The 23,325-nt window shown below is 42.7% G+C and overlaps 3 protein-coding genes across 4 annotated transcripts in view; all 3 read left to right on the top strand.

The window, feature by feature from the left end:
- Positions 1 to 9,219, top strand: part of ttyh2 (tweety family member 2) — a 51,654-nt gene extending 42,435 nt beyond the window's left edge. The window contains exons 9-14 of one of the 2 annotated variants that reach the window (XM_080021461.1): positions 1,343 to 1,435; positions 2,287 to 2,379; positions 2,606 to 2,748; positions 3,327 to 3,521; positions 5,116 to 5,194; positions 7,582 to 9,219. In XM_080021461.1, coding sequence (XP_079877587.1) covers positions 1,343 to 1,435; positions 2,287 to 2,379; positions 2,606 to 2,748; positions 3,327 to 3,521; positions 5,116 to 5,194; positions 7,582 to 7,662 — 684 coding nt within the window. In that variant the 3' untranslated portion in view covers positions 7,663 to 9,219. The remainder of the gene's footprint in view (positions 1 to 1,342; positions 1,436 to 2,286; positions 2,380 to 2,605; positions 2,749 to 3,326; positions 3,522 to 5,115; positions 5,195 to 7,581) is intronic. The other variant, XM_080021462.1, reaches the window with a different exon arrangement.
- Positions 9,220 to 11,463: 2,244 nt separating this feature from the next.
- On the top strand, positions 11,464 to 18,287 carry dnai2b (dynein, axonemal, intermediate chain 2b; the record flags this gene model as incomplete). The annotated part of the gene is made up of 12 exons (XM_080021308.1): positions 11,464 to 11,646; positions 12,330 to 12,491; positions 13,075 to 13,199; positions 13,533 to 13,675; positions 14,313 to 14,426; positions 14,839 to 14,978; positions 15,202 to 15,324; positions 15,434 to 15,657; positions 15,770 to 15,905; positions 16,000 to 16,146; positions 16,745 to 16,972; positions 18,264 to 18,287. The coding sequence occupies 12 exons, from the start codon at positions 11,464 to 11,466 to the stop codon at positions 18,285 to 18,287; spliced, it is 1,749 nt and encodes a 582-aa protein (XP_079877434.1).
- Positions 18,288 to 20,519: 2,232 nt separating this feature from the next.
- kif19 (kinesin family member 19) overlaps positions 20,520 to 23,325 on the top strand; it is a gene marked incomplete at both ends in the record, with an annotated part of 38,828 nt that continues 36,022 nt past the window's right edge. The window contains 2 exons of the mRNA XM_080021460.1: positions 20,520 to 20,558; positions 23,021 to 23,101. Of these exons, the coding sequence (XP_079877586.1) occupies positions 20,520 to 20,558; positions 23,021 to 23,101 (120 nt within the window). The remainder of the gene's footprint in view (positions 20,559 to 23,020; positions 23,102 to 23,325) is intronic.

Genomic DNA, 23,325 nt, shown 5'->3' with positions numbered 1-23,325 from the left:
CCGGCCCCGGCGGAGCTCGGATGTTATTATCCTGCGCCCCCAACACACGTGAGCAGGCGTGGCCGACACACAGGAACACACACACACACACACACACACACACACACACACACACACACACACACACACACATACACACACACACACACACACACACACACACACACACACACACACACACACATACACACACACACACACACACACACACACACACACACACACACACACACACACACACACACACCTAATCCAGCGGCAAAAAACGAATCGAGCCGGCAGCAGCTCCACCTCACACTCCCTCACTTTAACCCTGAGCCTAAAGCTCTTTTCTCCCTCTTTCTTGTTTCCCCTCCATTCACTTTTCCATGGCTAAACTGTCCAAATCCAGGCTAAATCCAGGCTAAACTCCAGGCTAAATCCAGGCTTAACTCCAGGCTCAATCCAGGCTAAAGTTCAGGCTAAACTCCAGGCTAAAGTAGCCGGGCTCATGTCCAGACTTATGTCCAGGCTAAGGTCCAGGGCAAAGTAGTCTAGGCCAAAGTAGTCCAGGCTAAAGTAGTCCAGGCCAAAGTAGTCCAGGCTAAAGTAGTCCAGGCCAAAGTAGTACAGGCTAAAGTCCAGGCTAAAGTAGTCCAGGTTAAAGTCATCCAGGCTTAACTACAGGCTCAAGTCCAGACTAAACAGCAGGCTGCAGTCCAGGTGTTCCAGTGTGAACCACTTGACCACATCGAGCCTCTGCCACAAAAGCAGCGTTGCACCAACCTGGATTAAATGTAAGCCTGGTTTAAATCAAGGTTCATCCATTCACCTTGTTGCACCAAACTTTAATTCCATTTTTAGTATGTATCACAAACCCTTTTAATACGAACCAACGCTTATAGATCTATATCCATATCATCAGCATAAGATGACCCAATTAAATAAAACACAACCGACTTGTACATTTGTGGTGATGTGTTTGTGTGTGTGTGGCGCCCCCTGGGGGTGGCTCCCTCTTACTGCAACTCCACACTTTTTCTATTTCCTTCCGTAGCTCAGTTGGATTTAAGTTGGTTTAGTCTTGTTTGGTCAAGTTTGTCTCGTTTGTGTCACACACGTAGCCGCCCATCCACGTGATGTAGAAGTAAAAACAGAAAGGCTCGCTGGCCAAAGTGATGAATAATAAACAATAATAATCAGTCTGACGCAGGAGGAGTGACGGCCGCGGGAAGGGAAGCCGCGCTGCCTTCTGCAGCCGTAACCTTGGTCCGCCAAAATATATATATATATATATATATATATATATATACACACACATTTATTAATGAATAACAGGTTTTTGTTTCTGCGTTCTTCGCAGTCTCTGACCGTCTTCCAGAGGTCACTGACCACCATGCAGATCCAGATCCAGGGTCTGCTGCAGTTCGCTGTGCCCATCTTCCCCACGGCTGAGGTACACACACACACACACACACACACACACACACACACACACACACACACACACATGAACACGCACGTGAACACACACACACACACACACACACACACACACACACACACACACACACACACACACACAACACAAGCACATGAACACACACGCACATGAACACACACACTCACACACACACACACACACACACACACGAAAACACACACACACACACACACACGAAAACACACACATACAAACACACACGCGCACAAACATGCACACAAGTGCACACACACACACGAACACACACACACCCACACACAAACACACACACACATATACACGCACAAAGACACACACACAACCATTAACACAACTTCAAAGTGAAGTTCTATCCTAAAGCAGTGATTCTCAACCTTTCTCCATATCAAGGACGTTCAATCTGAGACGCATTAGTCCTCAGACACCATTTGATTCAGAAGATTTAGTCTCTGTGACCAGTGGCGTAGGTTTCCTTTGAACATAGCATTAAGCGGGGGGCCGCCCCCCATTTCATGCATTCTGGTGAATTTTGACGCACCAATTTGTGCCTTTTCTGCATTGATTTGCAAATGTCTTGATTTATGTGAAGGAAAACACAGAATTCAGGCACCAGGTGACAATTCATTTTTTATTGGGGGTGCGTAACCATTTTGCTCTGCACCACACTGCCTGACCCTCTGACCCTCTCGAAGGATCCCCGGCGGGGTCCCCAGACCCCAGGTTGAGAAGCACTGTCCTGAGCCTGATGCCGCGGCGTGTCACGGCGGAGCGCGAGGGCGAGGGCTGTGCTTTAGTTGAATTGAGTTGTCGTCCTGTGCGCGCAGAGAGACCTGCTGAGCATCCAGCGCCTGCTCAACTCCTCGGAGGCCGGCCTGCACCAGCTGACCGCCCTGCTGGACTGCAGGGGGCTCAACAAGGTGCGTCCCACCGCTTGCTCACGGTCCACAACGAGGTCCGCTAACACAGGACTTCCACCTGTGGCCGAAAACACCGGGCGGGGAGCAGAAGAGGAGAATACAAACACAACATCTCCCATCCAAGCACTGACCAGGCCCGGGGCCGCTGGGCTCCCGGGACGTGTTCAGCGCGGTGCCGCCTGAGGTGGGACGTCTCAAACTTGTGTGTGTTTTTGGACGCCTCCAGGACTACCTGGACGCCCTGGTGGGCGTGTGCTACGACGGCGTGGAGGGTCTGCTCTACCTCTGCCTCTTCTCCGTCCTGGCGGCCTGCGCCTTCTGCCTCATGCTGTGTGCCATCCCCCGGGCGTGGAGACAGATCGCCTGCAGGTCGGTCCACCCCTCTCCGCCCCGACGACCTTGTTTTGCCCCAAATTATCTCCCCACAAGCTCCCTACATGGCAGCAGCTTTTATCCCGTTAACAACCAAAACAAGTTTATTGAAAATATATATATTTTTCATTACTATATATGATATATATTTATAATATTTTTTAATGAAAGGAAATATAATAATTGCATATAAATAATAATAATAATAAATATATATATTTATATATAATAGTAAAAAAAAAATATATATAATACAATTAAAAATCTATATATAACGATATAAAAATATATAAATATATTATATAATATATATAAAACATGAGACACTGCCTCTTAATTTGGAACAGCAGTGTTTTACCGCTGGAAATCTATGCAGTGTCAAGTTTAAGAGTCCATTGGATTAGAAGTTGAAACCAGGTGAAGTGCCAAGGGCTAAATGCACTCGCCCTCCCAGCGGTCAAATTGGACAATTTAATGATTAACCTCTCCTCCGCACACACACTCACACACACACACACACACACACACACACACACACACACACACACGGTGACGTCTGGGCTTGGTGTGTGCAGGGAGCGGGCCTATGACGACATGGACGAGGCGGACCCCTTCAACCCGCGGGCGCGGCGGGCGCTGAGCCAGCAGCCCCACCACAGCAACATGCACAGCTTCTGCAGCTACAGCAGCAGCATGGGCAGCCAGAGCAGCCTGCAGCCGCCGGCCCCGCCCGCCCCGCCTGCCTCCACCGCCCCCATCGCACACTACATGTGGGTGTTTTTGTGTGTGTGTGTGTGTGTGTGTGTGTGTGTGTGTGTGTGTGTGTGTGTGTGTGTGTGTGTGTGTGTGTGTGTGTGTGTGTGTGTGTGTGTGTGTGTGTGTGTGTGTGTGTGTGTGTGTGATTGTGTGTGTACTTAAAATTAATAGTATAAGGTATAATAGTGTTAAACTTCTAACCCTTCTGTAAGTAGAATATTATCGTAGTATATATTATGCCATCATGAAACACCAACAAGTATTTTAAGGTGGTCTGAATATAAACTGAAAAAAACATATAAAGTATGAGTTATTAATTCCACGAAAAATATTGCTTTAATGCATTGAAAAACTATTTTCTTTATAGGTTTCCTCAACCTTCAATTGGAATTTAAAGCTCACTTCAACCTAATTTTAAGTTGAAGAAATCTAAAAAAGCAAAGTTTTAAAGTGAAACTTTTTTGGGCGGGACTATTTTCATTCTAAATTTCTATCACAAAACCCTGCAAACTGAATTGTTTACATTAAGATGTATTGAGTTTAATATTGTAATTCAATTAAAATTGAGTTAGTAAAAACCCACATTATATAGTGCATACAACTTCAATATAGAACTGTTAAAGGAATAGTTCAAATGTTTTTTGTTTTTTTTAAGTTTATCCATGTTATAATCTCAGCCCTCATGTAGTACGCAGGCAGGTTTCAGTCTTTTCACCAAACTGGACGCTCCGCCCCTCCTCCACCCTGAGTTCAACGCAGAGTAATGGCGGACAAGTCGACAATCTGCCTTCAGACCCAAAAACATACTCCACCATTCAGCCAAAGCAACACGATGCCACGGCGCAGTGTCTTCGCTGACCTCACCGCCACTATTTTCATCGCTGCCACCGCTGTTACACCCATATGCGTGACCTGCCAAATTGTGCGACGCTATTTTCCCTGCGTATCTGCTCCACGTCTGAAACATTAGTGTGTATGAAGAGGAGAAGACGGCAGCTCCACACAAGGAAATGGATAAAGAACTGACCATCTTCACTGTATTTGAAAGGCCACATGTGTATTTTGACGGGGCTCACGGGTAACCGGAAAATAGTCACCTACTGCAGGAGTTTCTGTAAAATAACGACAGTACGTATCTCAGCACAAAGCTTTTATACGAATATGAGATAAGTGTAGGTCATCTCTAAAAAGTGTTTGGTTGTCGCTCTCCTCTGAAGACGGGGATTTTCCCGAAACTGCAATAGCAGTCATCTGCGTCATCACAACATTCGGCAGGTCACACATTTGGGTGCAACACTGATATTTACACTTTCATTGCGCAGCGACTGTCATAATAAAACCCAGTACATTTTCTTTGGGATTTGTCCCCAATTATTGTCAATGAACTCAATTTGGTATTTTTCCCCCAATTGCTTGCAATGAACCCGATTTTGGATTTGTCCCCAATTACTTGCACTGAACTCCAGATGGAGCCTAACCTACATGCTACACGAGAGTGTTAAACAGGGATAAACTTAAAAGAAAAATCCAAACTATTCTTTGAATATGCTGTATCTATATTAGTGTTTTGTCTTCTGTGTGATGCTGTTTTGTTTGTGCTCCCTGTAGGAACCAGGCCGCTCTGTTCGGAGGGAACCCACGCTACGAGAACGTTCCTCTGATAGAACGAGGTTCTCCTCCGCCCTCGGTGCGTTGGGTCCCAGAGGAGTCCTTCTTATGATGATGGAACTCCCTCCATCAGATACATACAGTACATACATACATACATACATACATACATACATATATATATACAAACATATTCATATATACACACATACACACATACACACATACATACATACACACATACATACATACATACATACATACATACATACATACATACATATATATATACAAACATATTCATATATACATACATACATATATACATACATACATACATACATATATACAAACATATTCATATATACATACATATACATACATACATACATACATACATATTCATACATACATACCTACATACATACATACATACATACATATAAATACAAACATATACATATATACATATATACATATATACATACATACATATTCATATATACATACATACATACATATACATATATACACATATATACATACATACATAGATGGATGGATGGATGGATGGATAAATGGATAGATGGATGGATGATCGATGGATGGATGGAGGAATAGATAGATAGATGATATCTGCAGTGTTCCAGATGTTGTCAAAAACAATAGGCAATAATAAAGTAGTAGAATGAAAATAGAAAACAATTGGCAATATACAATAAACATAAAATGTATTAAAACATAGAAAAAATGGCAATATACAATACATATCAAATGAACAATAAGCAATAAAAACAAGCTATAAGTATCCTAAAATACACGATAATTCTAAAATTTTAGGCCGTAAACAGTAAATCAGAAACCTGAAATTAACAAAAAAACAATTAAATTAACCTAAAAATGAACAATAAAAGACAAAAACAAACCTAAAAAGTAATAATAATATAAAAAAGAAATCAATAATATAATAAAATCAAATTAAGCCAAGATTTTGCTGAAAAACATTTTTATACTAACAGCGAGTTCTTACACTTTTTTAACATTTGGTAACATAACGTTTCTGCCCAATGTGTTTCCTCTGAATGATAAACTGTCAAATGATTATTTATATTCCATTTTTGGTATTCACTGAGATAAGAATTTCAAGAGATGGATCCTGACGACAACGACGACGACTTTATAAATTTTTTTTACTGTTCACATTTTAATAATCACGAGAACTTCTATTCGACAAAAGGACAAGACAGTATTTGTGATACAATGATATTTTCGAATATTTTGAATATTAGGAACATTGAGATTAGACGATAACATAAGTTCAAGAGGTTGATCAAATTTGCTTTCCTGCTTTTCTTTTTTATTGATAGGAGGTGTTGATGTGTCACTCTGTGTTTTACTGTCCTTTCCAGTACACTTCTCAAAACTATGCAAATCGACCGCGCCTCTTCCTACCTCTACAGTAAAACCATCATACACTTCCAGCGAAGGCGTACTTTTGTTGGCTAACAGCTTCTTTTATGTATTTTTTTTGTTTTATTTTGTTTTGATTTGTTTGTGCGTTTGTCATTTCTCCGTTTGTCTATCTTTCATTTCTTTTTATTATCCTCTTTTCTTTAATCAACTTTTGGAGGTATACTCTCAGCATAGAAACCGAGTAAGTCTCCTTCACCCGCCTTTCCATCCCTCCTCCTCCTCTGATGCATCCTCCTTTTCTAACCTATTTTAACGGTCGATATTTTAAATTATTTGTCATTTTATTTCTTTAATTATGTTTTTCTTCTTTGGGCATGGCTTGTAATTTAAACTCACTGATCGTCCTTATTCCAGGAGCCCCCCCCCTCCTCCCTTTTCTCCCTTGTATCGAGGGTTTGTCTCCCTTTAGTGGTCAAAGGGTGGTAGTGACGTTCTGTGCATGGCATCCGCCTCCCTCCATCTATAATTCTAATTATAAATAGAATTATATTTATCCTGGTGTACCGCACCCCCCCCCCCCGCCCGCCTCCCACCACAGTGTCTGTGGTTTGAAATGTAAACCAAAAAACAAAATGTTCTAAGAATAATTGGTGTTGCCCTCCCGATCTAAAAGCACAGTACAGTCCACAACAGGCATCTGATGAGGATGACTCCCTTGTTTTTTGTTCAGGTTTGAGGTCAAATCATTTATTAGCTGTAAAAAAAAAAAGTTTATAAGTATCTTAAAATTGGGAGAAAAAAAAATTCTCTTAATGCGGCAGATCCATAATCTTCGAAATATAACTTGCAAAAGTTATTATATTTATTTATGATATAGTTCTTATTATGATTATTTCTAAAGTTCTACACTTTTTTATTTTCAAATTTTAACGTCCTTATAAACATATTTTTACAGCTAATGAATAACCCTAACCCCTATTTGTGAGACCGTACCAATAAATATGACTGAATAATGTATAATCTGTGTGTCTCTCCTCTTGACATTGTCCGCAGTACTCCCCCAGCATGAGGGCCACCTACCTGTCCATGACGGAGGAGCAGAGTAGACACTTTGGGAACGACTTCCAGGCTTAAAAGGACGGTGGTGGAAACAGCACCGCCGAGGCCGTCTCAGGGCAACGCTGTTTTATTTTTTTTTCCTCTGCTAATAATGGCTGGTGTGCTATTTAATTCTTAATTCTATTCTCTCTTGGTCCAAACTTGCATCATTTGCCAATGAATCCTCCGCTGCCTATCATCTGTTGTAAAACTGTTTAGGAACTAGTTACTGATGAAACAACAAAACATAAAAAAAAAAAAAATAATAATAATAATAATAACAATAAACTTTTGACAAGAGATTAATTTCCCAAAGTACTACTGACACCGATCTGAAGTGAGGCTTTCAACTGTGACTGTACTGTAACTGTGACTAAAGCTCGCTTTACACCTAGTCCGTAATCGCATCTGTCGGATGAACTGCGTGTGAGTGTCGCGTCACAAAATACTGTACGTCAGGGAAAATGGGGAGAGCTTGTTTTTCCCCAAAACACAGAGTAGTTTGCTCAGCCGGACATTTACCATGTTCCATAAGTGAGGGTTTAAATCCGTCATCGTAAAGTGTCAGAAAAGAATAAAAAATAAATACACACAATTCACTTCCGTAAAAAGAAATGTATCGATGGTGAATATGGTTCCAACGTTAATGATAATTAACGTTAATAACGTCATCATGTAATATGTGTGACTTCTTTGAAATGTTGAGGGCTCATAATCAGGTCTCCGCAGAGATTAATTCATGAATTATTATTTTTTTAATGGTATGAATTCCTTATTAATAGATTTTTTTTTTTTTTGTCAAAAGCACAAAGCAGAACACCGAGCGTGTGTTGAAAATGAGATTATAAAGCTAATTTATATCCAGCATTTCAATGATCACAGTTTTACACACACACACACACACACACACACACACACACACACACACACACACACACACACACACACACACACACACACGCACACTCAAATAGGTGACATTGGCTCCGCTCTGTAAATACCTTGTACAACCACAGACTGTTTGACTGTCTTTATTATTTGATATCGTCAGATTATTTTTCCAAATGCCTTTTCGTTTGTCCCCAGGAGCCACTATTAAAAAGAAAAATGAAGCCTTTATTTTTTTAATTTCCTTTGCCTCCACGAAGGCCATGGAACACACAGAGTCAGAATGTGTTTTGGATCGAGCCCTTCTTTTTATAATAATGACCACACCCTCTCCTGTATACCGTACTGTGCGACTAATCCCATTTAATACCAACTTTTAGGAACCACTTTTGGATGTTATGTTGCTCTCACTTAACCACTGACTTTACGTCATTTAGATCATTATTTTTCTTCTCCCTTCCATTCTAACATGCTGAATGACCATGCCAGCGAAAAAGGTTTTTTTCTGACCAATAATGTTTGATGTAGAAGTCTTCTAATACCTGTGATTTATTTTCGATTGTTATTTTGATATTAAGTAGTTTGTGCACATTTTTTTCCATAGCATGTTATACTGTACAGCCATTGAGAGTGGTGCTTAATTTCATGTGTCTGACTCCAGGTACATGGGTATAATTGTGAATTTATTAAAATACTTTGCGTAAATGTGTTTGTATTCAGGTTTGTTTGTTTTTTTCTTTTATTCTATTTTAGAATATCCTCTATTATTGGCATTGGATTAAAAAATAAAATATATTATCATGTGTTATTTATTATTATTAATAATGCCTGTAATAATGACGATGATGATGATAAATATACAAATAATAATGGATTCTGAAAGAAGCTGTTCGTCCCCGAGACGCCACGCTTGGAGGAAGTGGGCGGGGACTGTTACTAGGATACGGGAAAATACTTTGCATAAATATGTTTGTGTTGCTTTTTCACCTCCTCTTCCTTTTTAAGGATATTCTCTATTTTTTTTTTTTTTTTGGGCATCAGTTGGGAATACGACAAATATGTTGTGATTTAGAATGATAATGTTAATAATAACAGGTCAGCTGACCCTGAGACGCCGGTCCAGCAGGAAGCGGGCGGGCCCTGTTGCTAGGATACGGTAAACGCCAGTAATCGTGCTGGGACGTGAGCCGCCAAGCTCAACAAAAAGCACCAAGCCGCCATCCAGCGCCCGGACGCAACAAGTAAGGATTAAAGTCCACAATCCGACGTTTATTTATCATTGTACAAAGTTATATATATATATATATATATATACATACATATTCTGGAAGCAGCGTTGTTTGTTTGTTTGTTTTGTTTTCTCACGTTCTGCACTACTTCCGGGTCTGGCGGAAGGACCAGAGTACGTCACGCCGCCCTGCTGCGTGCTCGATAATGTCGTCGCTGATAAAGATAAATAATTGGTCCAGATCATGTATGAGTTGTGTGCTGTATGTGTCTATATGCTGGGTTGTCTTTCCACATGCAAAACATTATTAAATGCGCTGGTAGCGCCGCTGCTGCTTATTTTTATTATTATTGTTATTATTATATTTTTATTTTATTAATAATAATTTTTTTTTGTAAAAAATGGCTATTTTATCATTATTATAAATTATAATGAATTATTATAATCATAACCGATCATAGGACAAAAGTACGCTACTCCTCCCACAGCTATCGAGCCACATAGACACAAAATATTCTGCGTCTTTTTCGCCAAAGCTTTGCCTCAGAATGCAACAAAGAAATCCCGTCGTCATGGGAACCCATGTGAATGTGTCAGGGGATTTCCCCACATCCAACCTGTCGCCTATCCCGGTAGCCTACCCCGGCAACCGGGCGATGCATTTTTTCAAACGATTACGTCTTTGTGACGTCACAACTGCCCCCCTATAAGGACGACCCCAAACCCCCCCCCCAAGCCCCAAGCTGCATCAGTCTCACACCGGGGACCCAGTGTAAAGCTGAGCGCTTGGAGGAGCTGCCGCCAGTTTACGGCAAATAATAAGAAAGCACATATGTATACACATACTGTACATACTTAAATGTACGTAATTGGTATATACTGTAGGTGTCATCTCTCCATCCACCCATCCATCCAACCATCCACCCATTTTCTTGCCTCTTATCGGAGTCGTGAAGGCATCGTGCTGAGCAGGTGTCATTCCTCATGCTGGCCAACATTGCCGATCGATTTCCCGCCATCTTGGAAATATAAATAAATAACACCATAATTGGGTATGCACGATCCATGGGCAAGCCTGAACAAATTTACCAGAAGGCTAAGGGAGTGGGTAAAGAATGTCTGAGATATTGGCTCGTGAAATTCTGATTTCATGTTGCAATATCTAATCTATCACAAGTCCCCAGTGGCATAAGCCACTGAGCAGGCGTCAATCCTGCTCTTATGTTAAAAATTTCGTTTGGAATTGTGGCCGCGTTCAAGGCTGGCCATGCTGCACCTCTAGATGGCGGCGTATCAGGCTGGGGCTCTGACGACTGAGCTGATTGACTTGGGGCTATGAAATTTTAACCCTTTGTAAATTTGCCGGTCGCACACTGTGAATAACATTCCTGGCTACCTGAAGCTGCATCAAATCATCTGATGAATTATTTTTCTACGGTCCAGTGGGAGGGGGCCTGCTACCTAAATGTATAGTGTCGACTCCTAGTTGTTGGAGGGCTGTTATGGTGGTTAAACTAAAAGTGTGCGTAGTGCTGATGATAAGAGGGAATTCTATTGGTCCTGCAAATAATTTTTCCAAGCATTGTATGGAACTTTGTTCTTTGACAAAATTCACCCAAAATCCGCCTTTTCTGCACCTCGTAGAAGTTGTCAGAGCTTGCCACCTTCTTTTTTCCTTGTGTTGAGTCCAGTTTCCCCTTACCTTTTGAACAGTTCATAAAATGGACCTCGTCTACGTATACACCAAGAAGCGCAGTGAGTTTGGGCGACCGTGCAACTTCTCGGACCGCGCCGCCGAGCTGCACGTGGACATTTTGCCGGACCACTCCCTGGCATCCTTCTTCATCGACAGAGACCCCTGCGACGTCCCCCTGCAGTGCTCCCAGCAGATGTCCGAGCATGAGGTGAGCACCGGGGACAAAGATCTCGGAATGTTTCACAACCCAAGCGTGCACACACAAAACCAACCCATGCACACATTAAATAAGAGTGAGTCATTTGTAGACGGTCCCTAATATGCCGGTGAAACAGGGGCCCTTGTTGTGAGTGAGATTAACTTTCATCGTGGGATCATGGACATCGCTGTTGTTACTTAGGAGTATTGTTTTATATCATTAGCACTACTACCCTTATTAATAATGGTATTATGGACTGCTGCCATCATTGTATGTCACTCTTTGGTTGTTCACTTCTGATATTACTGAGTACAAATTTTTCGATATTACACTTTTGACTGCTGTTGCTACTGGAAGACACTTTTATTGGTAATACTACAATCCTGTTACTTGTACTGACTAACTGCCACCTGCCCCTACTGGTGCCATGCCTTTGTTCCGGTTGCCCATTTTTCCGAAACCCCAATAGTCTGAAAAATGTTCCACAGGACATGGACGACACCCTAGACATAACCCTACCCAACTCTAACCTTATACCTAAACTTATGGTTAAGTTTAGGTATAAGGTTAGAGTTGTTTAACCCGACATTTTTCAGACTATTGGGGTTTCAGAATCATTGGCCGTCGGAACAATGGGCAGTACCCCCCTACTGAGGTCACTAGTTGACTCCTGTTCTCCTTTCTTCATTCAGGTCAATACAGAGCACGTTGACTTTGAGTCCCGTGGGATCAACCACACAGAGGGCGGCTGGCCCAAGGACGTCAACCCCCAAGAGATGGAGCAGACCATCCGCTTCAGGAAGAAAGTGGAGAAAGACGAGCACTACACCACTAGCATCCTGCAGCTGGGCAGCGTAAGTGTCCAGAGCTGCTCTTCGACGCTCAACGAGGCCAGCGCCGGAGTCGGATTCCTCCCCGATGCGTTAAATATGTCTCCTTCACCTTTCCTGCCTCACAGCAAGAAGGCTCTGGCTTAGAATAACTTTTCTGTGTGGAGTTTGCATCTTCTCCCCATGTTCAGGTGGGTTTCCATCCGCTGGTCCAGCTTCTTTAAGACCATGTTAGACCATAAAGACCTCCTAAAGACCACACGTGTTAGGGCGAGACACTCCAGTTGATGCCCTTGACCACTGCCCATGGCATTGGGGCTCTAGATCTGATGCCCATGACCATTTCCCGTGGCATTAAGGCTCTCGATCTGATGCCCTTCACCATTGCCCGTGGCATTGAGGCTCTAGATCTGGAGTTGATTCCCTGGCACCCTGCTATGGCCACCCATTACTCCTAGATAGTTAGGATGGGTTAAACCCCCACGGAGATTAATCAAAGTAATTTTTCTTCTTCAGTTGCTGCTTTTTCCTACTCATGCAGAGCTCCTTCCTTCCTTCCTTCCTTCCTTCCTTCCTTCCTTTCTCCCTCTGTCCTTGTGTACTGAAGGTCATGGAACACTGCATCAGACAGAACAACGCCATTGACATCTACCAGGAGTACTTTGAGGATGAGGAGGGTGAGGAGGACGAAGCACAGCAGTGTCCTTGGGCCAAGACCATCAATCTATTCAGGTGCCAGCGTCCTCTCACTGGAATATCACCAGCATCACCAAAATTATCACCAAAATGATCCAAGAAGCCAAACGGTCAACAGTCATAATAAATACAAATAATTTTCAGATTACTGCAAAGAAAATGTTAATGCAATTTTTTTTATGTTCCAAAATACAAACATGTATTTTATGTATGTATTCAGTGATGACTGGTCTGCCATCATCGATAAACATTAATCTTAGCGATACTCTTACTATCACATATCATAATAAATACAAATTACAAAACAATTTGAATGAAGTGAATTACCATGAGTTTGAATGTAACATTTTTTGCGTGTATATTTTGCAGAGATCCGAACAAAGTGAAGCGCACTGCGACCAGTCTGTCCTGGCATCCCGACGGCAGCCACAAACTGGCCGTGTCCTACTCCTGCCTGGAGTTCCAGAAAGCCACCAGAGACATGAGCCACAACTCCTACATTTGGGAACTGGGTACGTGACGGGTCAGTCAAATAACAGAACAATATCGTCAATGATGAAAGTACCTTCTATGAAGGATCGGTATGGGAGCAGGATTACGAAGCCAAAATGGCAGCCACTGACATACAGTGTATAATGGCCGACCCCTGTATATCGGTGTCTTTGGTTATTATAAGATTTAAAAAATATATCCTCGGAATCAGAATGAGGCTTTATTGGCCAAAGCACGCTCAGACATACAAGGAATTTGACATACAGAATTTCATTATATACAGAACAAACAGTAAAGAAAAAATTGAAGGAAAATAATGACATATCCATGGCATATACATATGACATAAAATGAAAATGAAAAACATAAATATTCAAATATTTATAATGTGTGCAATGGGAAAGCAACGTGTGCAAGAGGGTAGAAGGTGCAAAGGTACTGATGGATAAATATTGAATTATTGAAATATTGAAATATAGAGTATTTAATCTTGAATTTTTAAGTATATACAGTGCATGAACGAGTGAATGTGCAGGTGTGAACAGGTACACAGTGATTGAGTGATACAAACACAGCTCACTGGTCATAAGCGGAATAGCATGAGGGAAGAGATGGTTGCGTATCTTACCTTTGCCTTTTAAAATTCTGCGTTTCCAGAAAATCCAAACAAACCAGAGATGGCTATACAGCCCGGGTCTCCTCTCGTCTGCCTGTCTTATAACCCGAAAGACTCGCACATCCTGGTTGGGGGCTGCTACAACGGACAGATTGGTGAGTGCCATGCGTCGTGATGCGGCCACACAGCGGCTGTATCTCAGATAAAACCCAAGGCTTTCATTCAGAAAATCTCAAAATAATAAAGGGGTCATGCCACATTTTCCTCCTCCGACAAACATCTTTTATCCACAGTGAGCGTCACGGTTTTATGCACAGAATTGAACTGAACTTCTGGCTCTTTATAAAGTGTGATAGAGGACGGCTGCTGTAGCCCCACAGCCCTGACCTTTTCGGCGAGTCTGCTGGTCGTGTGGCCAAAGTGACAAAGGCATTTTCCTTTTGTATAAATGTCACATAGCGAGATTAATACCAGGGCGAGGCATAGCTTGTTTGTACGGGTATCTCTTGACACATCGGTGTGAACCTATGATTAACCTCGAACCGCCCTCGTGCATTCCCCACGCAGCCTACTGGGACACCCGCAGAGGCAGCCAGCCGGTGGAAATATCCAAAATAGAGAACAGCCACGAGGACCCCGTCTACAAAGTCATCTGGCTTCATTCAAAGACAGGAACCGATACCTTCTCCGCTTCTACTGATGGACAGGTCAGTCAAGTCCCCGCGCCGCCACAAAGACCCGGTCACCTTATCTCTTTCTCAAGCTGAGACGGACACAATAGATCCGGAGTGGCACAAAACCCCTCCTGTTCTCTTAGACAGCGAAGTCCGATACCTAAGGTCAGGCTGCACTTTCGCCGACCTCTCCTGGTCAGCGGCGTGATTGTCAGGTAACACAAGGGAAAGTCTGAGCCGTGTCTGTGTCCCTCAGATTCTTTGGTGGGACATCCGAAAGATTAGCGACCCGACGGAAATGCTCGTCCTGGACCTGGGCAAAGAGCAGAACATCAACAATGCCCTGGGGGCCATCTCCCTGGAGTTCGAGCAAACCATGGTGAGCCTATGGAGGGTGCAAAAAAAAAAAGTAGAAAATCAACTCCTATGTGTTCCCACCGGCAGATGGTACAAAATAGACCTGTTGTGTTTTGATCTCGTCTTCATAGCCAACCAAGTTCATGGTGGGGACGGAACAGGGCCTTGTGGTATCTTGCAACCGCAAGGCCAAAAGCCCCTCAGAAAAAATCGTGGGCACGTACAGCAGTCACCACGGCCCCATATACGCCCTGCAGAGAAACCCCTTCTTCCCCAAGAACTTTCTCACCGTGGGAGACTGGACGGCACGGGTCTGGTCCGAAGACATCAAGGAGTCGTCCATCATGTCGACAAAGTAAGTTTGGGGTTCTAGAGAAACCTGCGATCACTGGCACGTTAAACGACACACCAGACCTTGAATTCACATTCGACTGACACGCTGACCTTTGTGTCTGGACTCTTTGCAGATACCAAACATCCTACCTCACAGACGCCTGCTGGAGTCCGGTCAGACCCTCAGTGTTCTCCACCGTAAAGATGGACGGAACGTTGGACGTTTGGGACTTCCTGTTCAAGCAGAATGACCCCACGCTCAGCCTCAAAGTAGGCTCCCTTGCATGCCGGTGAATGTTGTGTCCCTCGACTGCGGTAAATTATGTGAAACACATGAAGTTGTTGTCGTTGCTGTTGTTGTCAGGTGTGTGACGAGGCGATATGCAGCCTACAGATTCAGGAAAACGGACACTTCCTGGCATGTGGGTCGCAGCGCGGCACGACCACATTGCTTGAACTCTCCCCTGGACTGTGTACGCTACAGAGAAACGAGAAGGCCCTGGTCTCTGCTGTAAGTAAGACTCATTTGTTTTCACTGTTTTTGCAGTTTTACCACTTTGAACTCGGGTTCCAAAGTCAATTTATGGTAATGTTAGTATTGGATAATAACATCCTAGTTTGCAATCTTAAGTCAGACTTAAGTCTGACTTAAGACTGACTGACTCACTGGTCTTAAGTAAGGTATGGAACTAGAGCTTATGACTGTAAATTGATGCAGTCTTAAGACAAACCTAAGTCTGTCAGTCTGACAGTCACTGGTCTAAAGTCAGTTATGGAAGTACAGCCTATGACCGTGACCTGATGCAGTCTCAAGTGAGACTTGAGTCTTAAGTCAGTCTTAAGTCTGACTGGAGACTGACTTAAGTCACTGGTCTTAAGTGAGTTGTGGAACTAGAGCGATATGACTGTGACGTGATGAAGTCCGTCAGTCAGTCTTAAGTCTGACTGAAGGCACTGGTCTTAAGTCCGGTATGTAAGCAGAGCACTGTGATGATAAATACCTTGTCAGGCTGTGTTTGCAGCTTGCAGATAGTTTCCCTGACCGAGTAGCCAAGGCAACCTAGAAGGTTAGTGACCATCGTCCTGTCCCTCTTTGCCTCCTCACCCAGATGTTTGAGCGTGAGACCAAGCGGGAGAAGATTCTGGAGTCTCGGCAGCGGGAGATGCGCCTCAAGGAGCGCAGCCGCTCCGAGCAGAGCAAGGAGGGCGATACCGCAGGCATGGACTACGACGGCGAGGAGACCCCCGAGGAGATGATAGTGCGGGCCGAGGAGGAGTTCTTCGCCATCGTCAATTCGGAGCTCAAGCAGAGAGAGGTGGAGCAGCAGAAAACCAAGGTTAGCGCGCCGTCTTTTAATAGGGTCCGAGAACCACAGAATGTGGGAGAAGACCCTCTTGTTATTGCTCCGTCTTTCTTCTTGTTCCTCGGCATTTCTGAATCAGCTTTTTGAAACGGCCTTACGGCCTTTGCATGGGCATGGCAAAATGTCTCTCTAGCGCCCTCTAGGAAATAAAATATAAACTCAAACCTAATGACTTTTTTTTTTTAAAGAAAAATCACGACATTTGGACTTGAACTTGACTTTGAATCTCTCCAGCGTGTTCTGGGTCTGCCCCGTGGTCTCCTACCAATTCCATGTTCGAAAAAAGGCCGTGTTTACGTGACCTTTTTGTCACTTTTTAGTCATGTTCACTTTCGCCAACTCCTCCTGGGCGATTTCTCTGGTTCCACCGACACTTGCCGTTCAGGACCTGATTATCGCTGCTTGCAGCGTTTATTTTTTTAAGTTTATTATACTGTCGCTCTGTGGAATGCTCAATTTGGATTGGTCAATAGCGGTCAGTTATGACCGTTTTCATAGGCAAACCACTACTCCCTTGCTGGTTTCACGTCCCCCATTTCACACGCGACGACATGTTATGACGCTAGAATGAAATGACGAGATGAATGTGGATATGTCCAATTCCACATGAATAAAGAAAGGTAGGTTTGCTTTTTGGACGGGGAATAGTTTGCGATGTTGAACAATTTAATCTAAAATTTTTTTTTGCGGAAGCTCTTAAACTTGCCGTAGTAGTTATAAAACCCTTTCAAATCAATACTCTGTCTCAATGTATGTGCAGCCAGCCGGTCATTATCTACAAAATAACCTCCTTCGGTGTGATTGCCCTGGCCCCTGGGGGTTATTTTGCGATAATGATGGGCTGCCTGTACATTATCGCTTGCAGACTTTGCTTCGTGTGAATCATTACCGCAAGACATCAGCAGGAGGCCGACGCAGTCGCTGGGGCTGAACCCCCTGCCGCCGCAGCTCACAAAATAATGACTCACGGCAGTGAGTCATTTGAAACGCAGTCAGGGCAGAAACCATGCGGCGATTCTTTCTACACTGTTGCACGTCAATGCTTCTGGGAATCATCGGCATTTTATTTTATGTTTTTAAGAACATCAAAACTCAATAGTCATCGTGATAGGACCAAAGTTTATTCTAGACGTCATTGCCTCTGATATTACTTGCTATTCAACACTAACAGGTATTTTAAGACTTTTTTTTTCCTTCTTTATAACCTGATTACTCACACTGCTAACAGCTTTTTAATATATCGTTTTTTGCTTTCTCATTTCAGGAGGAAAACACCAGTGAAGAGTAATTTATCCCAGATGAATCATTTTGACATGAATGTGTTTTATGCCCAGAACTGAACAGAACATCCCAAATGGGACTTTTTTTTTTTTTTACCTGATGCTATCATATTGAATGAATATTCATTTGCGCTATTTATATACAGTATTAACTTACTTCATAGTACCTGAAATAATGATGATCTTGATTTTGATTAAAAGAAATACAAATAAAATGTAAAAATGAAAATTTACATCAAGAAGCCTATTATTACTTTATTTTCTTCAGTTAAGAAAAATGTCATATAAATAATCAATACTCCAGTAAAAATAGACACCTCATCTTCTTATTTATGTTCTGTTTAATACTGTGAAATCATTAGGTAGAATTGCCTGGCGTGCATTAACGAAGCTTTGTGATTTTAAAGTTAATTTACGGGCCAGATTTAACAATATATTATAAGGAATAAGGAGAGAGCAGGAGAAGGTTGAATGTTTGTTTATTTTTATTTTGCTTAGACACACACTCCATTCTGAGTAAATCTACTGTTGCTATGGACACCGTACGATTATGATGTCACAGTGTGGATGTCGTCACGTATCTGCAGAGTCCAGCTCATTCAGAGTAGTGTGGATAGCAGTGGTAGCTGTAGATAGTAGAAGTAGAAGTGGAGATACACCTCTGGCTGTGTAAGCGTGAAAAAGCAAGAGAATTGAAGCCCTTCTTAATGCAACTGACCTTGCATTGCTGAAAGGTATGTATTTTTTTTGTTTTTTGGGTTGTTGTTTTTTCCTCAATGTAAAACATGTGTTTGTTTGGCACTTTATTTTGATATTGCAATGTTAACACCTCAGCTCAGTACAAACCTGACTATGAGTTGACATATAATTGATTCGTTGTTAATACTTAATGCATCCAAATGCCAAAGAGCACCGACCACCGGGCCTCCCCGCTGCTCATACATATTTAACGTATGCTTTAAGTCCTCACACGGCATCTCGCACAGCTCACAACTTTCCAATGGGGGGACACTCTGCTTATTTCAATATTAAGAGGTTTTATCAAGGTTGAGGACAGGGGTCTCGGAAATGAAATGTCCTTGGGGCCACTGGGCCGGTTGGGCTCCTTCCGGATTTCAATTCAACATATGCACTAAACCAATGGAAAATCAGGTGTTTAAATTGATATTATGATGTTATGATGATGATGGTTATAACATTATAATTAGGAGTCGTAGTACTATTATTAGTAATATTGTTAATAGAGATACACCGAAATGTCTTTTAAATTGCAATATACAATACACATAAAACGTAACCAAAATATAAAAAAATTGTTTATTTGGCGATATATGATTATCCAAATGAAGAACAAAAAATAAGCTATTAGTAGTAGAAGTTGTTGTAGTACAAGTATTATCATTACCATGACAGACAGATAGACAGACAGACAGGCAGGCAGACAAATACATAAGACAGATAGATAATACAGACAGATCTAAGAGAAGTGGAAAAATATGCACAACCTAAAAAGGTAATATTTGGCAACATAGGATTGACAAAAAAAATAACGAAAAATGAAATATTATTATTGTTGATGTTATTATATAATGGTATTCTTAAAAGCCTCAAATTACAACGAATCAACCCCTGCAGTCATGAGGCCACATAAGGCAGTGGGCGGGGCCCGCAGTGGGCGGGGCCCGGTGTAACAAGGTGAACAAGCTCCGCTCCGGTCCAGCAGGTGTCGTCACGGCACCAGCTGGACCACCGCGGTCCACGTTGCGCCGGCCACTCAGCCGCCGCTTGATTTTCCACGGAGCGAGAAAGAGCACCGCGGACACGGGCACGGGCAAGCATCTCCAGGGACAACACGCCACCCCACCCACCCACCCGGCGGAGGAGCAGGAGGGTGGAGCGCTCACGGTTTACTGTACCTGCTGTTGACACAGCGCGCCTCCCCACGCCTGGAGTAGAAAGACGGACTTTGTTGACGCATCGCCCGGTAACCCAGGCGACTGGGAGCCACCGGGATGGCCGGGGGCGCTGGGCGCGGAACGGCGCGATGAAGTGCGCTCCATTATTAATCGATTGATCGAAGCGCTGCGGGGAGCCGCCCGGCGCCTCCTCCACAGGTGCTCTCCTCTCGCTCCGCAGGCTCCCGCAGGTGACCCCACCCCCGGTGCGCAGGGGGATGACGCGTCGGCCAGTTCGCCCAGTTTGCCCGACGCGTCCCAGCGTCTCCTCCGCCTGAAGGGACCATGAAGGACACGGGGGAGTCCAAGGACCAGCAGTTAACCGTGAGTCCGCTCGACCGTGGCGCCGTTTTAACTTTTGTTTTGTTTTGGCTTTTTTGGGCTTTTTTTTTGGTCTGTGCGTGTGCATCATGTGGAGTGTGACCTCAGCGTCTGCACCGAAGTAAACAAACAATAAAAAACAGACGAAACCTGGAGCTCTTGTTGAATATTTCATACGAGCAATCATTACCTTTATTTTTCATATCATTGTCCTTATTTTGATGTTGTTCAGTGGTAGTATATAATAATAATAATGATAATATTTTGTATTATTATTAGTAGTAGTAGTGGTAGTAGTAATGGTTTGTAGTAGTTGTTGTAGTAATCGTAATACTAATGGGTGGTTGAGTGAATGAGTATTAGCATTAATGAGTTGTACTATTATTATTATTAGTAGTAGTAGTTATACTAATAATACTGGTAATACTTTGTACAATTGGTTGTGTTACATTATTAGGATTGTAGTAGTAGTAGTTATAGGATGAGCAGTGGTAATACTATGTATAATGGGTTGTATTACATTATGAGGATTGTATTAGTAGTAGTAGCACTAATCCAATTAGTAATGGGTCCTACTAGTATGATTATGATGGTAGTGCTAGTGCTGTTAATGATATTAGCCATTACATTAATATGTTGTGATTATTATTATTATTGTTATTATTATTATTATTGTTAATTGTAGTATTAGTAGTGGTGGTAATGCTATTAGCAATGGGTGCTACTATGTTATTATGGTTATGGTTATTATTTTTAGCAGTGGTAATACTATTAGTAATGAGGGGTAAAGACGGCCTCTTGGACCCCTCTTGTATTTGCTCAGATTATTATTATTTTTCACCTTGGCATTTTCTGTCTAAAAGTGTCTGGCCCTCGACAACCGCCGAACCCACAGACATGGTTGAGGTCTCGCTAGAACTGCGATGTTTTGTCATTCGAGTTTGATCAATATCTATCTACATTTGGAGCAGAAATTAGCGAGAAACTCGTAATTTCATTAGTTACACCAAAAGAGCAACATGGAAGTTTTGTCATTCGAGTTTGATCAATATCTATCTACATTTGGAGCAGAAATTAGCGAGAAACTCGTAATTTCATTAGTTACGCCAAAAGAGCAACACGCAGTGATGTAAGTGCACGTTGATGGGTAGGGACGTTAGTACATACAAGCTCTAGGAGTCCAAAACGGTCCAAAACATATTCTGTGTTTGTGGCCTCACACTTGGAGTTCCTTTGCAGCTCCAGAGCAACGGGTCCAAATCGGGTCAGTTTTATTTTAGTCCCAAAAGTTAGAAAAATTGATGAAATGTTTCTGAGCGACATGCAGAGTTGAATCTGTTTGAATGGAGCCGTGTTTGCTGGGAACCTCCACACGGAGTGATCTCCTTCCAGAGAGACACCCTGAGGCAGGACTCTGTGGACTACAGCTAGTAGACAGCCATGTTCTGATTTTTAGGATAAAGAAATAACAAGCAACACGCGTATCGAGTGGTAGTGGTAATTCTGCATGTCACAAGGACGCGCAAGATTTGCGTCATTACAGTACATCAGCCGATTCCGCATTCAATGGAAACTCAGAAAACTAACTTGTTTTATGTTGTAATGCTGATGTAAAGTTGAGCAACAGCACAATTTGTAATTGGGGTCCGTACAACTCTGAAAACTAATTTGTATCTAATACGACTTAGCTGGACACTGTGTATTGCTGCCTGCAGCTATAATTATTATTATTATTATGTCATCAGTGCACACATTTTCCAGCCCTGCGCTGCTTCCCTCATTGTCCTTTGGCCCAGATCTGAATAATTTAAACGGCTCTCAGTTCCGCTGCCTCTGCTCCTCTTATGCTCTATGAAATAAATCAGCTGTACAGCCGTTATTGGTTTCTAATCTCCCGAATTGTTTTATTGAAAGAAGTAAGGAGCAGCTAGAGGGAGCCTGTTGGAAACATCCCATCATTTTTTATTTCAACACAAAACCAATAATAAGGGATTTTAATTTGCACTCAAAACTTAGTGTTGGTGTGTTGGTTGGTTGTGCTTTCATTTTAAGTTGATCAAATGATCCTTGGGGCACTCGCACACAAAGTCTTGTGGAATATCTTTTTGAATGTTTTTACGAAATGTGTTTTTGTCATTTTTAAAGATCTTTTATGTATTTCTGCACATTTGTATATATCCTTATAGTTTGTATATTTAATTAATATGTAATGCGACATTATTATAAAAAAGGGAGTTTTTAGAGGAAGTACTTTTTAGCAAAAATAAAATATAATAAAAATAATTCATAGAACTAGAAAATTGTGTATGATCGATGAGGAGGAGCGGTTAGACCAAGACTGCACTGGTGTGTCCATGAAATGCTACGAAATACTATTTTGAATAAATAAATATTCTGAATTGAACGGGCGGGAATGACCATATCCTCCTAATTCCCCTAATGACCCCCCCCCTTCCTCCCTCCAGGTTGCCTTGAGGATCCGACCCCTGAGCGATGCCGAGCAGGAGGACGCGGCCACCGTCGTGGCCCACAGAGTGGACGAGCAGGTCAGATGGCTGTGTGTGTGTGTGTGTGTGCGTGCGCGTGCGCGTTAGAGTGGTCACGCCCATTCCCTTGGCCCCGTGACAGGGTCTGCACTATCCCGTCCATCTATAATGCATCTGCGGGGGCCTCCATGGAGGCGGCTGTTGTCCTGTGTCACTCAGTTGTCACGTCGCGCCAGGCGAGGCCGGCGGGGCAGCCCCGACGACCCATGATGAGTCTTTATTCC

Source organism: Zeus faber (genome assembly GCF_960531495.2).
Source record: "Zeus faber genome assembly, chromosome: 20".
NCBI lineage: Eukaryota > Metazoa > Chordata > Actinopteri > Zeiformes > Zeidae > Zeus > Zeus faber.
This window is presented reverse-complemented; position numbering and strand designations above follow the sequence as displayed.